Source organism: Lepisosteus oculatus, chromosome 29, assembly GCF_040954835.1.
Source record: "Lepisosteus oculatus isolate fLepOcu1 chromosome 29, fLepOcu1.hap2, whole genome shotgun sequence".
Lineage (NCBI taxonomy): Eukaryota > Metazoa > Chordata > Actinopteri > Semionotiformes > Lepisosteidae > Lepisosteus > Lepisosteus oculatus.
The window spans coordinates 5,019,864-5,036,671 of record NC_090724.1 but is presented as its reverse complement, the minus strand read 5'-3'; the positions used below and the strand labels follow the sequence as shown (position 1 = coordinate 5,036,671).

General features: G+C 44.1%; 1 protein-coding gene across 2 annotated transcripts; it reads right to left on the bottom strand.

Annotated features, from left to right (window-relative positions):
* Positions 1 to 461: 461 nt before the first annotated feature.
* Positions 462 to 16,176, bottom strand: slc1a6 (solute carrier family 1 member 6). Of its 2 annotated transcripts, none has more exons than XM_015365775.2 (10): positions 15,543 to 16,176; positions 9,040 to 9,300; positions 8,392 to 8,529; positions 7,464 to 7,671; positions 7,098 to 7,140; positions 5,698 to 6,008; positions 5,087 to 5,320; positions 4,566 to 4,760; positions 4,087 to 4,221; positions 462 to 3,282 (listed from the first exon to the last, which is right to left on the bottom strand). In XM_015365775.2, exons 2-10 carry the CDS (start codon positions 9,254 to 9,256, stop codon positions 3,084 to 3,086), a joined length of 1,680 nt encoding a protein of 559 aa, XP_015221261.1. In that variant the 5' UTR covers positions 9,257 to 9,300; positions 15,543 to 16,176; the 3' UTR covers positions 462 to 3,083. The 2 variants fall into 2 exon arrangements, with proteins under 2 accessions (XP_015221261.1, XP_006640041.2); XM_006639978.3 differs by lacking the exon at positions 15,543 to 16,176 and adding an exon at positions 13,080 to 13,740.
* Between the last annotated feature and the right edge of the window lie 632 nt (positions 16,177 to 16,808).

The window sequence follows — 16,808 nt, the reverse complement described above, 5'->3', positions numbered from 1 at the left end:
GTGGGAGGAAACCGGAGCGCCCAGAGAAAACCCATGCGGACATGGAGAAAACATGCAGACTCCACGCATACAGCAGCCCGGGTCCAAAATTGAACCCAGGGCTCCAGCGCTGCACCACCGCCACCACTGCCATTGTGCGATCCTCAAATTTCTTCACTTAGCAAACATCTACACACTCCCATTGGCCCTTTACCAGTCATGACCTCCTAATAATCCCCCTCTCTGAACTGGCTTCATCACTTTGTTCTCCTCTCTACTGAGAGCTGGTGTGTGGGGAGAGTACTGGTGCACTATGGCTGCCGTCGCACCATCCAGGTGGGGCTGCACACTGGTGGTGGTGGAGGGGAGTCCCCATTACCTGTAAAGCGCTTTGAGTGGAGTGTCCAGAAAAGCACTTATATATGTGTAAGCAATTATTATTATTATTATAATTATAAAGAAAACAACACTATTACATATGGTGATTGACACGACTTCCAGTCCTTTTATTTATTTTTAAACATCTTTCATACTAACATCAAAAATATTGGCACTGAAAAGAAACCAAAACACTGATCACCCCCCAATCTCCAGAACAGCATAAAACTCAATTCCAATTCATTCAAAGACCCAAGACTATCATTATGCCAACCTACACAAAGTGAAAGCAGAGCTCTTCCTTTCAATATCTACTTTACTAATGTCTACAATTTGAAATAAACTCACAAATAACTATCATATCTACGTCAATCTATTGATCCAGCTTCTAGATAATCCTTTGCATTTTTAAAATGGGGGTCTAATAATCCCTCTTTCAGATATCAACTCATGTAAGATCCAAGATCCATTGTGTGTTGGTTTTGAGTGGAATGCAGAATTTCGCAAGAAGATAACTAACAAAAAAGCAGAAAATATCAGAAAGAAAATCCTGCATGAGCACTTGCAACTATACAACCGAATCACACCTGCAAAGAATACATCTTCTTAGATTCCATACACTGTACTCTTTTAACTTCAGTATAATGTTAGGGGCAATACTTTGAGCATCACCTTATGAAATGTCTCCACTGGTTTTAGTCAAACAGATATTTAAACAGTACAACAAGAGCTGGTTATCAGTGATGCCACAACTACAGGGAACGATGCCAAAGTCAGATTAGAGGTATCTCTAGTCAATTGGTAGAGATAAGGAGATAAATTAAATTTTTTACCACCTGGGCATCACAGATAGATGCTCATTGAAACTTGCCTATAGTATTAAAACGTGCAGGTAGTAATAAAAGTGAGACAATATTGTCTATGAGTTACATTTTTCTTCTCTATACACATTATACAATTAGTGTTCAAACATTCATATATAAATAAGTACCATCTATAAACACAAACCCCCCACGCAGTTGTCTGGAAAATATTAAGATATCAACCACATTCTAACAAAACTGAAAAATAATTCAGAAACAAATACCTTATTGAACAAGAGAACATGGACTGTCAATCCATGCGATTTAAATCAAAATCACAGGTTCAATCAGAACTGTTACCTGTGTACCTTCAACCATTAAAGAACATAGGAAAAATAACATGAACTGTGTTTTGAACTCTGACATATAAGGTCAACTCCTTGTAGCAAAACCGCAGTCACAGAAATCTTGTATAGTTGTGCTCAATAAGGCTAGGACGTGACTTATCACAACACGCACTCAAAGCTCAGAACTACTAAGGCAATGCACAAGGGGCAACATTAAGCTTCTTAATGTCAATCATAGATAAGACCATTCACGTCAAGTGTCTGGTAGTATGTGATGTAATACTTGTTTGAAAATATAATTTGTGCATTACACCTGTTTCCATCAAATGAGATCACCTATTTGTGTTCCAGAAACAGAACCAGGCTCTACATAGGAAAAAAAATATGCTAAATTAAAAATTGATTTGTAATTGAACTAATCAATTCATCTGGCTTACAGTGATAACACTGGCAAGTTATTTCAGGTTCAGGAAACAGTCTTTGCCTTCTTAATTGTTATAAACAGTTACAATTGGCTATAATGAAGCTACAATCCCCATTTTACACCAAATGCTTTTTGATATCTACAAGCTGACTGAAAGATGGTTAATATTTTTATCATCTTTGTGAGAAAGTAACGCAAGACTGAATAGATAACACTATTCCCAAATAATCTGTCATGACAAGTAGTGATTGTGGTGCGTTGCTTGAGTGTAAATGGTATGCGGAGGTGTAGTAATGTTCAGCTGCCATTGACGTCTATACCAAGTATTCTGGTTTCTGGGATGTAATTACTTCTGTCTTTCCCTAGGTGGCACTATTGCTTGTCACCATTACTCTTTTTCTGCTGTAAATGAAAGTAATCACACATACTGTAAGTTATGTCAGTCTCTTAAAATTAAGTACTTTCAAATAGTGGAATGAATGCTAACGATGATAATAAAAATTAGGGTTTAATTCTTAGCAACATAACTTTGGGATTAAAGTTTATCTAGATGTTTTCATTGCTTCCAAAATTAAAAAATCTGTAATGTTATGTATGGTGTATTAAAAAAAATCACCTAATATTTAAAATATGAGAGGTAGATCTACAATAAGGGCATAAGTCTCAGGTGAGAGATTGGAAATCCCTGGTACAGTAATTTATCTTAATTTATCAACAATTATCAGGAACATTCTGACAGAATTTTGTTTACAAAGTTAAAAACTGTACAAGAAACTCTAATAATGACATCCTGAAATTTTAGTCTGTTAGTACTGATAAAAGATAGTTTCCAACTACCTCAATCTTTCATACTATGTACCTGGGCTGTGACACTCAGAGATAACAGGGATATTCACTTGTACTGAATTCTACCTGGTGTGATTAGAGAAATAAGAAGGAAGAGAATTAATTTTTGCTGTAAATTTGGAACTGAGACAACAAGACCATGGTTTTCAAAGTAGAGGTTTTGTTTTAAAAGTGGGCTTGAGAATGCAGACAGGAGAGGATGTACCGTTTCTTTTTTAAGGTGTTTTGACATCCCGTTTCTCTGAACTGCCCGCGCCTCCTCTTTCGAGATTTGCGGTGGTGGTGGAGAGCGAGGAGGGCCGCCCCTCACATGATGGTCTCGCTGTTGCGGTGCTTCTGCGTGTCGTTCTCCTGGCAGATGAGCTGATAGGGCTTCTCATTCTCCTCGATGACGGAGTTGCCGATCTCGGCATCGTGGGTCTGCAGCTCCTGTCGGGACAGGTGCTCGATGATGCCGGTGCCCAGGGAGTCCCCCAGCACGTTGGTGGTGGTCCTGAGCCGATCCCTGCGCAAGCAAAGCCGAGAGTCACTGCCTGTACCATGCGTCAAGGGCGAGACTCACTTTTCAATTAGCAGCACGTACAACCCTTAAACATCCAGCTGTTTCTGTCTTAAATATTCAGCTCAGTTTGGCAACCAGTGCAAGAATGACAAAACAGAGTAACCCGTGACCACAAAAGGACAGAGCTATTCATTCCCACTCTGTGTTATGTAAAACATATCTGTACCCTACAAAATGCTCTCAACTTGTTCAGTATACACTATTAGTTCCTCATAATATCAAAATAAACAAAAATTGGATCCATCCATTTTCTAACCACTAAATCCGATTCAGGGTTGCAGGGGAGCTGGAGCCTATACTGGCAAGCAGCTGCTGCGAGGCAGGACACAACCTGGACAGGACGCCAGTCCATCGCAGGGCAGGCGCACTGACACAAACACACACTCACTCCAGGGCCAGTTCTCTCAGATGCCAAATACGCTACAAGTGTGTTTCTGGACAGCGTGAGGAAACCAGAGCAACTGGAGGAAACTCATGTGGAGAGCATGGGGTGAATAGACGACGTCCACGCGGATAACAGCCGAGATCTGGAATTGAACCCAGGACCCCTGCCCTGCGAGACAGCAATGCTAGCCACTGCACCAGCCTGCCGCCCACTTTCTCATCCACTTGTATGGTATGATGTGATGGGGAAAAATATCTGCTGCAATTAATAAAGCTGTCTTTTTCTCTTGGCTATAAGGAGGGCCAAATCTCCTCAAACCAACAGCCTCACACTTAAGTCAGGATGGCATTCAGGAAACGTACAGAAACCAGTCAACAGCAATGATCAGCGTAATGTCCTCAGTGGGCAGCCCCACGGATGTCAATACGATCACCATGGTTACCAAACCAGCTTGAGGGATCCCTGCTGCGCCGATGCTGGCTGCTGTTGCACTGATACTGTGTAGGAAAACAACAAACAAACAAACAAACAAAAATAGAAAGTAATGTAAAAACATGCTATATATCTAATTTCACACACAAAGTAATGTTCAACCTTATGATGTGCGCGTAGAGAAAATTGCTTCCATAAATGTTTTCACTGGACTGGCTAAGCAGAGGGGCCTAGATTTGTAAGCAGAAAAGTTGACAATAATAAGAGTTATTTTATCAGGTCAGTCTTGATAAACTATTAAACACACCAAGGTCCTGCTTTAAACCGGGAGCTCTTTGTGGAAAATCCTTTGGATAAAAGAGACAGCTACTGTGCGTTGTAGTATGTTCTCAGGTGATGTTGTCCTCACCTGATGGTGATGAGCTGCCCGAAATTGAGATCCATGTGATTGACCTGGGCGATAAAGATGGCCGCCACCGCCTCGTACAGAGCAGTGCCATCCATGTTGATGGTGGCGCCCACAGGAAGAACGAACCGGGTCACTCGCTTGTCCACTTTGTTGTTCTCCTCGAGGCAGCGGAACGTGATGGGCAGGGTGGCAGAGCTGAAAGGGACCGACACCTCCACTTCAAGACCTTACTTTTTCACAACGGAGGTAATCTGTTACCTGATCATCACCCACTGTGCAGCCATTTGGAAATTTGACAGGCTGTAGAGCAGCCTCTAGTGGACAGTCGCTGTAATTACAGCCCTGTCTTTAGCTGGCCTGCCACAGAAGTTGCTTATTATTAGAAGATTATTTAGCAATCTGATTAGCAATAAGAGAAAAGGGGGAACCAAAGGAAAAAGTTAAAATCTTCCCTATGATGTGACGTGTTCCTGCAACCGAGGAGATGCCCAATGTCTGCCCTGTATAAATGTTCTCCATACCTGGAGGAGGTCCCCAGGGCAGTGATGAGAGCCTGCAGCAGCCCGCCTATGAAGATATAAGGGTTTTTGCGCGTGACGACGAAGTAAAGCAGTGGAAGCACAAGCAGGCCGTGGATCAGCAGCCCCACGATGACAGAGATGGTGTACATCCCCAGCTGCCCCCCAACCTGCACCAGGTCCTTCATCTCCAAGATCTTCCCCGCGATGAGGAACATGATCCCCATGGGAGCATACCTGAGAGGACAGCAAAAGGAGAAGCTTCACTAAAGAAAACACTGCAGAAAGTGGAAGCAATCCATTGGATATGGATTATACAATTGACAGGGTCTGTGTTAACCCCCTGGGTTGACCCACTAGAGCCTAGAGGCCACTCTTGTGTTAAATGGCTAAACTTGTTCCATCAGCTAGGATGGGTGACACCTGAGCCCCCTTCCCTACTAGGTATGGCAAAGATGGAGGCAGAAAAGGTAAGGAATCAGATCTAGGAAACACCAGGGGGCTGTGGAGTCGCGAGCAGATTCTCCCTTCAGAGTTACACCACCGCAGTTTTGCAAGAAGGAAAGGAGGATTTGTCATGTCTTCCTGGCAGGGGAGCCCGCACGAGGGCCTACCAGATGATGATGGCCACCAGGCGCATGATGGCTTCATTGAGGCAGTCGAAGAACTCGCGCAGAGCTTGCCCTTTCTGCTTCATGTTCCCGATCACCAGGCCGAAGCACATGGAGAAGACCACCAGCCCCAGCGCGTTGACCCCGTTGGAGGAGCCTGGAACAGGAACAGTCTCCTCCACAGTGATGGTCTCCTGGAGGAAGCCGGTGAGGTTGGCCAGCGTAGGGGACTCGGTGACATTCGCCACCTCCGTCAGGTTCATGGCAGTAGTGATATTCTTCTTGTATACCCTCTTGGTATAAAGGGTTTTGTACTGGAGAAGACAAAAAGGAACAGATCTTAGTGACGGATCAAGCTATCGCACACTGCGTGACAGTATGACATATGTCAGGGAAAGGTTTTCAAAGTTTGTGTTGATTAATGCAAGAAATTGCATGAAGTACTTACTGTCAATGCAGTACACATTTAATGCCTCAATATAAATTAAATAAAATCTGGCAAAAAAAAATCACATTTGCACACTGGATTCCTGAACTAATTGCTATTGAATATCAGCAGCAAAACATTTGGTAGGTACCAAATGATTCTCTCCCAGCCCTCTCAGCTCTTGCAAGACGTTACCTATAGATATCTGTGAAACAGACATGCGACAGAAATGAGAAAGTACCGCAGCAGTTAGCCTACCAACTGTTGTGCTGGACCTCCCATCTCTGATTTCAGTGTTATGAAAGCAGATTTTGTGTAACAGCACTGTTCTCCGGTGTGGATATTAAAAAAGCAGAACTCCACAATATCTGACAATTTAAATGGGTACCACTCTGGAGTAATAGGTTATCTGACTGTTACTTAAAGGAATTACTTAAAGGAAGGGGCGACACAGTGGTGCAGTGGCCATCTTTGCTGTCCTGCAGTGCTGGGGCCCTGGGTTCAATTGCTGGGGGACTATCTGTGTAGAATGTGAATGTTCTCCCTGTGTTTGCGTTTCTTCCCTTTCCTCCCACAATCCAAAGACAAACTGGTGGATTCATTGGCTTCTAAGGAAAATTGGCCTTGGTGTGTGTGTGTGTGTGTCTGTGTGTGTGTGTGTGTGTGTGTGTGTGTGTGTGTGTGTGTGTGATTGAGTTTGTTTTTCCCCAGCAATGGACAGGCTCTGGCTCTACCATGGACTGGATAAAGTGTTTTGAAAATGGATGGATGTCTTGGACTATGTGCAGTGCTGCAAAATGTGCACAATCTTTGCTTTAAGGAAGCAAGGTCAGGTTCCTCATTTTCAACATTTATAAGTTTATTGGAAGTTCCCTTAAATTCCAGTTTTAAACACAAGCTCTAAAACCCATAACATATCTGTGCTAAAGGTGTACTGTGCTTTACCTGCCAAACCTTGATATGCCTGATTTCTCACCTGTTTAAAACATGCTTCTACGAGGTTGGGAGGAAACATGTTTCTGAAAGCACACAAAAGAGAACAGGGAATTACTTATCCATCTCTGGAATAGTTTAATATTTTTATAGTATTTTAATATAATAAAAAGGGGCAACTGTTATCAGAAAGAGATATTTCATCCTACATTCTAATGATGATATTTCAAGTCCTTTTGTATTAAATTGTTATTCTGCCCAGAACTATTCAATTACTAAAGAATATAACAAGGAGAGGTGCCAGCATGTCACCATGGAAAGCAGACAGGGGGTTGAACCCTAGACCTTGTCATGGCCAGCATGAGACTATTTCCTCATACTGACACCGGCTTAGAGCCCTGCTGCTAACCTGATGAGGTCAAGGAATGCGTCGGCTGCCTGGACCTGCTCAATGTTGTTGCCTGTGGGCAATGGACTGTCCCGGTTCCCTTTGCCTGGTCTGATGATCATCACCATGACGATGCCAATGAACACGGCAATGAACGTGGTGACCGTGTAGTAAACTATGGCTCGCATTCCCATCTTCCCTGAGGCTTTGTTGTCCAGAGACGAGATCCCTAGAGTGCCAACGGTTCTTAATTAGTGATTGACAACATCCCATTGAGGTGCCTCACAAACAGCGACATTATTTAATTGGAGGGCCATTTTATCGAAAGCAACACACAGAGAATACAGTAACCTCTTGAACATGTACTGGAATACGCTTTGTTTAAGGGCACAGTAGGGTCACCACCCAGGATCTGAACCCCCAACCCTCTGGTCAGGAGTCCAGATGGCTTCTCAGTACTCTCTACTCTGCACTGCAGTCCTAGAAGCCCACTTCATCAATGCATCTTAAAAATCGCATTGAAGGGAAGGTGGTAATTCTGGTTTATTAAGCCAATAATTGACTCAATTAAGACTGTTTGGCCTTCCAGGACTATGAAAATGTACCACTGTTGCATACATCTAGTAGATCTTCTTACCCATTCAGCGGAATAATCCATACAGGAGTAATACTTAAACACTTATTAAAGTTTGATATTGCACTTCAATCAGAGGTATAAAAAAAAGGAATAAGTGTTGTGCTGTATTTCCTGAAACTAGTAGGAACCCATCTGTGTGTTTTTTTTATTTTGCTAAATATTAAATGTTAAAAAATAATCCCCTAATTAATTGATTGAGCAATTAAGAACGAACATGGATTTTATTTTGTCCTTTGAGACAGATCTACAGGTGTGTATTTAAGAGGCTAACAATGAAATTCACACTTTAAATGCTGGGAAGCCTGCACATACCTGTCACAAGGCTGGACACAATCAGGGGCAGGACCAGCATTTGTAACATCCTCATGAGAAGCTCTCCGGGAAAAGAGAAATATTTAATCTCCCTGAGCGACATGTGACGAGACCGCAGGCTGAAGCCCAGCACGATTCCTGAACAAAGAACAACAGGAGGAAAAGTGAAATATTGCATTCTGCTCCAGTCTCTCAAAACTGATTTCACAAAAGATGGACATTTTTTGTCAATCTATGATTCAAAAGGATTCCTGTTGCGCATTCCATCACGAAGATTTTCCTGTAGTCACATGGAAGTAGTCACTTCCATGAGTCACTTTAGCAATAAAAGATTTCCCTAGATTACGTCACTTGTGTCCTGTCCGATATTAAGGAAACTAAGCATGGATTCTCATTTCTTTTCAGTATGTATTTTCCAAATAAAAGTCACATGCGAAGGTGCCTGCAGGGATTTGTTGAAAAACGTTAATTGATTCAATGACCAAAGTACGTGGATTTGGGCTTTCAGTTATCCCACAGAACTATTTGTAGTGCCTTTTTTTAAAGACAATACATATTGTCTTGTGTACTCTGGAACCCTAAGGAAGGACTGGGCCATTTAACTAATTCTGAACTAATAGTTTACCCGTTTTATGAATGTTTGCTTACCCAGCATGACAGCTGCCACTGTGAGCAGCACAAAGGCATTCCTCCACAGAAAGTTTTTGATGCTTTCTCTGGTGATGGAGGTCATGCTCTTCTGAGCTCGGGACGCCCGCTTCTGCATGGCCTTGCGGAGCCTCTGGAAACTGCGGTGGGAGTGTGGGTGCTTGTCGGAGTCTTCGTTCAGGAACAAGCTGTTAGTGTTGGGAGGCCTCTCATTCATAATCAGCTCCAGCACCTGGTCCAGCAGGCAGGACTCGTGGGAAACTGGAGGTTGAGGGATGGAGGAGGAGGGGGTGGGGGAGGCAGGAAGCAGGGATCGGGCACAGAAACGAACCCATTTAAAATCAGCAGCAAGTATGTGGAATGGAAGCAACTTATTTTTTGAATTCTTCTAATTAAACACCTGCTGTGCCACTCTGTTATAGGTTTTCGTATCGAAAGGAAAAGTTTATCCTCCTCAGATCCACTCCAGTGTGCAATTTTTGCTTGTACAAAACACACATGCACTGAAATGCACACTGGGACTGCAGCAGAGGTGAGTGGTAGTGCCGAGTCCTTTAAAATACAAAAGGAGGGCCATACTGTCAAGTAGTCATGAGGCAGATGGAGAAATGCACAGTGGAAACTGATTAAACTCAGGAAAAGCAGTTCTGGAGAGGGCGCCCACTTCAAAGTCTTTTGCAAACATTTTACATTTGTATATGTTGGTTTAAACGGTACAGGGATGCAAAATGATCTAGAATTTGCATTCAAGCCTTCTGTTCACCTGCAAAGGGCAAAGGCTTTCATGTGTGTGGATGCATTTTCCTAAGAGCTGCAGGTGCTAGTCTCAGTTGAAACCTTGTATTTTCAATCTTTCAGCATGCTTCTGAAGTGTTGAGTCTAACTCTCGGGTTTACCAATCTCGAAAGTAGATGTGGAAGGACACTTATTGAAACTGGAGTAGATCTCTAGCAGTTTAATGTGTTTAATGAATGTGTCAGGGGTGTATGGCACTGGGAATACAGTGTATACTGAATACCCCCAAGGTGCCACCTTCTCTGTTCCATTTCTGTTTGTCAGAGCCCTTTCAGACCAAGAAAAAACAACAGCAATAATGCCCTTTTTCAGGGCAACATAATACAAATGTTTTCTCTTGCTTTAGATGTCAGATTCATGTATATGCATCCAATAACACCACAACAGTTGATTTCTAAAATGTATACATACCCACACATACCTGCTACAGAAGACTGAATATCCCTTAAAGAAATGTAACATGAAATATATTTAATAAGCAGTGGTTTAACTGATACAGCCAGGTCCTGTTTGGGGTTAAAAGCTAGGGCAGTGAGCTCACCAATCGCACAACACATTAGCTCAGCCTTTTCTCTGCTACTTGTGGGGAGTCCAATTAAAGATTGGCTGAGGTGCGATTTGTTCCTATTCAGAGGAGGCAGCGCTGTGCCAGCCATTGGAAATTCTGTTTCATGCGTCCACAGAGGGTATTAAAAATGCATTACTATGAGCTGGTGGCGCTTCTGCAGAGGCAACAAACCAACATGAGCCATTTCAAATCACGCAGAGAGGATTCTCCGCGGATCTGGAGGGGTAACCTTCAGGTCCAGTCCTCAGGAATGGATGAACAATGGGAAATAAACTTACGGACACTTCACAGGATGCTGACCGAGCACTACAGGGCCACATAGGACATATAAGAGAAAGAAACAAATAATAACAGAGTTTTGGGTCAGGTTGCTTTGGGGAGGTTCAGATCTAATGAATACCAGAGGGCAGCCATTCTGTCTGCCTGCCTGGAGATTCTGAATACTACAATCTGCAGAATTATGAAACTCTTCTCACAGTGTTCTTCATCAGCCTCAACAACCAAAACATTTCTGCTACATTTACATATCATTGTTTGACAAATTAAAATGCAATTTACTAAATCCCCTGGCTGAACAAATAAACAGTACATTCAAAAGCAGCCAACCCTGAAGTAAATTTGACTAAACCAAACCTTCTCAAACTGCATTAATCTCTGCTGGTCAAGAACAGTTGCATTAAACAAATGCTGCACGATTTCAAAGGGCTTCAAAAAAAGAAGTGTTTCACTACAGTTACTTCCTCTGAATGTGATTCTTCTTTGAACAAAGCCCCTAATAAACGCCAAAATCCAGAAAGAAAGTTGAAAGAGACGTTTTCCAAGGTTGGATTTACAGAGTGCTTAAGGTAATCCTGCGTGTGTACAGCAGTTTCAAACATTTTGAGCTTCATGTGAGGCACAAAACCTATTAGGGTGGCAAGTGCACTGTACTTTCCTTCCTGCTCAAATCCTCCTCTTTAAAAAGAAAGAATAAAAATGATGAAATCCCGGGTCACCCAAGCTGAATTATTGTAAGATAACACTCTTTTTTCTAAGAAACCAGTCTGATAAGCCAATGGGGGGCACTTCCTGATTAAATGTGCTGCAGCTTGTGTGCAGATAATACACCTCTCTAATTAAACCACAGAAAACTGTTTGCAGGGCGAGTGTGAAGACTTACTGCTCAAGTGAGAAAAAATGGATCTGCTATTTTATCCAGTTCCTAACAAACACCAATTAAATTCCCTGCAAATGTCTTCTTTTCATACTTACATCACCTCTTCCTAGTGCTGCCCTTATAGAAGCCGCATGCAAGCAAGCTTTAGGACAAAAATACACCGGCAAATTTAAACATGTGACGGAGCAACTGGCAACTTTTCACAGAAGTAAATCCGTTTGCAGCTATTTTTTACTATCCATGCGAGGAATGGTATGTAACTTATGGAGTATACGCTAGACAACCTTTTCTTTGTTTTCTGACTGTATTTTTAAATAGGTCTGCAAAGCAGGCAATCTAGGCATTAATGATTATGTTGCTTTATCCAAAGTGAATTACATTTAGAGACAAACACGTGGTTTATTCCCTGCTCAAAAGAGAAGAAAGGAAACACAACGTTTCGTCTGTGGAGCCTTCTTCGGGTCTGGTACTTCTTCGGGTACTTCACACCCAAAAAAGGCTCCACAGGCGAAACATTGTGTTTCCTTTCTTCTCTTTTGAGCAGGGAATACACCTTTTACTTGTTCCTTTGCAGCCTACGCATGCTGACACTGCTCCCTACTTGGACTACATTTAGCGACGACAATCCTGCCTTTTTTTTTCCATATACATTCTGGTATCCAAAGCTGGGAAAGATCTGCCCTAATACACCTTGCCCAAAGGTACAGCAGCAGTAAGCCCATGTAGGAAGTGAACTCACATCCCAATGGGAGAGAAAGCCAGCCCTCTTACCACTTTGCCACTGTACCATAACAACAGGTCCATTAAACCACTTGGAAGCCTCATAACTGCTGGCTATGTGAGAAGGGGCACTTCAGCTTTCCAGTATCCCCTTGCAGATGTGACCTTAATGTGTTCAGAGGGGAGGTGTTTTGCATCACACTGCATATGGGGGCTTGAGCTACATCAATCACCTGTTGAAAAGACTCCTGCTGAGCAAAGCGCACAGGCCGATTTTGCTGTTGGAAAATGAACAATTACCTGTCACAGGTATATACTACCGCTCACAGAAACAAAGCTTGCTTTAAAGAGCACAAATATACTTGTCGTATTTAGCCATCTGGGACCTAAACAGAAAGCTCACACTGGAAAAACTAGAGCTGTGTGTATAATCACTTATGTGCATGATCTGAGAAGCTTGTAAAGGCATGCAAGCCTCATGCTAAATCCACACTTCATCCAAGAGCAGAGCTTGACCGAATGCAAGCTCAAGAAAAGGAAATAACATATACTGTACCTATTTAGAATTTACCATCTGCTTGCTCATTTTACCGAAGGAAAAGGAAAGAGGAAAACAAACTAGAAGAAGAGAGTGATCTGAGGCAGGCGTCCTCGCTGGCTTCAAAACTCATGTAATGAATGTTGTGTAAAAAAAAGGACAAAGATCCTTTCGTTCCACACACAGCCACATGCAGCAGTTCAAGGGAATGGTGGTAACTTTCCCTGACTTCGACGACAGCAGCCTGAGTCCAGGTTACTCACCACTCATAGCTGCAGAGTCCTCGAACCTCCACCTTCTCCCACTGTTTCTAATCCCACAGGAGTTTCAGTCACAGGGATCTGAGCCAAAGTGCGCTGTGGACACTCTGCACTGAAGCTCATATCCCACGAGACATAAAAGGTTTGCCGTCCCGCCTGGCCTGACCTTCAACACCTTGCAATCTCACCCAGTGAGCTCCCACCTCTCATGACAACAAAGGCACCAGGGCTCCACACGTGCACGCACGCACACACACACACACTCTCACTCTGCTCCCTGTCCAGATGCCCACCAGCCAACGAGCCTGCCCCATTCTTCAAAGGCCCTGCGTCTTTCAGCTGCGCTTCAGAACAAAGCCAAAACCAACGAAGAGGTCCGTAGTGTTCCTGCAACATCACCCCTGGTTTCTACACTAAGTGCTACACTTAAGAATCCTGGGAGCTTCAGAAAGTTATTCAACACTGTTTCACAACACAAGACAACACAAGAACACGGGACCTGGACGGTTTCACAACCATTTACTGTGATCACTCCCCAGGGGAGGCAGCAAGGGGACAAGGTGAAGTGTGGCGAGCATCGCTGCCTTGCAGTGCTGGGGTCCCGGGTTCAACTCCTGGGGTGCTGTCTGCATGGAGATTGTGTATTTCCTTCCACCCTTCAAAGACATAGGGAGGTTAATGGGCTAATGGTAAAATTGGCCAGTGTGTGAATGTTGGTGGGTGTCCTGCAATGGACTGGCACCCTGCCCCTGCCCATTGCTTGTTGGGATAGGATCTAGCTTCCCTGAAACCCTGAATAGGATGGACAGATTAGAAAATGGATGGATCAAGACCTTTTTGAATTTTGAATTTTGGCAGGGCAGGGAGTGGGAAAGAGCATCTCTGTCCCTTCAGGGTCACAGAGTCCTCCCTTTTTTATACCCTTGTACTGATTACCTAGCTAAACTGAATATTTAAACACAGCTGATTTTTTCAATGGCATGCTGTGTGTGCCCGGTGATGAGCTGGCATCCCTCCCAAAGTATATCCTTCCTTGTGCTCATTGCTTGTTCCAGTTCCCCTGCGACTTGATTGGATAAAGCGGATTTTACAAAGTTCTTTTACTGCGAATTTCTGCTTTCTGAGGATTTCTTCTGACCTGATAAGTTACCAGTAATTTATGATGGTCTCAGGCACTGTGCCTGAGTGAATAATAAGCATGTCTCTCTGTTTCCAGAACGCACAACCACACTCATACCCACACCTTTCCAAACTTTCCAAAGACTGGGAGACACAGCCCACATTGTCCACAGGTTTAGAGACGTATTATCCTTGAAATACATAATGACCTTAATACAGAAACAAAAAGCCCAGCTGTCTAGAGACTGAACGGCCGAAGAACTGCAAAGTTTTTTTTTTTTCAGTGAGAACGACTGCCAGTATAAAGTTGTTACAGCAGAGTGAAAAAGCAGAAAAGGAACTTGCTTAATTTGAGTGCAAACTGAAATTCAATAAAACCCTTGTGTCTTTCGCAATAACCAGTTTCATTTATTAACATTCACAGTGTACAGAAAATAACACATTAAGGGCTTTGACATACTGTGTAGTAAGATCACAGATCGCCAGCTCTTCAAATGAAATGCAAGAGTAAATACAAGACACACTGGTGCCTGCTGAAAGGAATCAGCAGTGCTTCAGCAGGGACCACAATAATCTTGCCATCTCCCCCTCAGTGAAGAAAGAGGAATGAAAAAGTTGGGTATGGTTTTTTAAGAAGTTCTCTAATCGACCAATCAATGCCTTGTGTTTTACAGGGTAGGCTTCTGTGTGGAAGCCCACCCTAGCATATTACATAAAAGGACAGTGTGAGGGCTATAAATGGCAAAGAAAAATGAACAACTGATCAGCTGGTGCAAAAAAAAAAACTTGCTGTGTATAACCAGTGAAGTGTCATTAAAGTCCGTCCACATTGGTAAATTTAATCCAGCAATAAAAATGACAACATGCTCTAGCATGCACGCCAATACTGTACACATCTGTGCTTCTCCAGAGGACTGTCTTTGCTCCACAGTGGGAGCCGGTGGCAGGAGAGGAGCAGGCAGACACACACGCTGATGTGTGGTGACCCCGTGACCTGTGCGCAGAGGGCTCTGGAGGGGGGAATTTCAAAAGCCTAACAGTGCCTTTTCTCCGAACCGCAGCCCCACAGACAGCTGTCCACACCGAAGACATCAGGACATAAAACCCATTCATTCCTCTCATTCTTATTCTAGCTTCAGAATATTTTTATTTATGAACGTACACATGTAATTGATTCATTTCTCACTGTGTCAATGTTATGTCTTCCAACTAACTGCTACTACTATTACAAACACATTTCGTTTCCAGGGCGCCTACTAGGAGGGCTGTTAATGGTCCAGCTGCTGCTCATGGTGGGAACATCAGTCAGTAAAAAGGCTGAGTATAACAGGCTTATTCGTTCCTTACCTTTACTCCCCACGGAGTCTGTCACAACCTGCTAGCAGCCTTTCTGACTTCCCCAGGGAAATAATCTTCTCCAAATCTCCGGGTCCCGTAGAGCGCACACAGTCGGGCACGTTGGTAGGACACACAAACGTATTAAAAACACACAAACAAACAACAAACAAATAAGCCGGAGGGTCCCAGTGCCGATCAGGGGAAAACCAAGTTCTCTACTTGCGCGCTGACACCTCGTCTTGCAAGAACAGCGGCTCCAGCCTCCCCGTCTGTGCGCGCGCGCGCGTGCGGGTGAGCGAGCGAGCGCGCGCCCTCGCAGCCTCCTGCGGGAAGGAGCGCGGGGACCCGGCTGGAGCTGGCTGTCGCGCGGGGGGGGCACAGCGCGTGTGCGCGGAGGAGGGGGGAGTCTTCACAGCCCGGGCGCGCGGAAGGGGCGAAGGCACCTGCTGCCTCGTCCCGCGTCGAGCTCAATACCGAGAAGCTCTCTCTCGGCCGCGGGGCGCTCCTTTAGTAGCCTTCTCCTCGGAGGAGGTGAAGTTGGGTGGGCGAGAACGCCTATCTGCGTGGTCGTGCGGGCGTCGCGCCAGCTGCGGTTATAACCCGGGCTCAGATTCTGCGTGCGTTTCTGAGCCATCAGCTGCGATCGAGGGGGACGGGCTGCGAATGATGTGGCTCTTATCTGCCGTGGTGACCAAGTTGACACGCCTGTGTGTGTGTGGGGGGGAAACTGGGGCTTTGCCATATCTGGAGCCCAGAGGACCATTATAAAGAATAATAAATAGTTTCATAAAATCTTCTGTCTCACTTCTGCTTTTCCACTACAAGAATTGCTACTACGATTACTAATAATAGGCTGCTGCTGCTACTACTGCTACTGTTACTCTTGCTAAAGTGTGGGGTGATGTGGCACTGCAGAGGGTCAGCATTGCACAATGCTGGGGCCCAGGGTTCAATTCCAGGCCTGGGGAGCTGTCTGGGTGGAGTTTGTATGTTCTCCCCATGTTCCTGTGGGTTTCCTCCGATAATCCAAAGACATGCCGGTGGGTTAGTTGGCTTCTGGTGCGAGTCTGTGCGTGTCAGGGATGTACTCTGCTTTGCACCCATTGCTTGCTGGGATAGTCTCCAGCTCCCCTGTGACCCTGTACTGGATTCGGCGGTTAAGAAAATGGACAGAAGGAATTATAGCTTTCAGTTACAGGGTTTTAGGAAACCAGAAGTAATATCATATTGCCAGAGGAAAATCACCTGAAATCACATTTGTGGTATTCCTTGCAG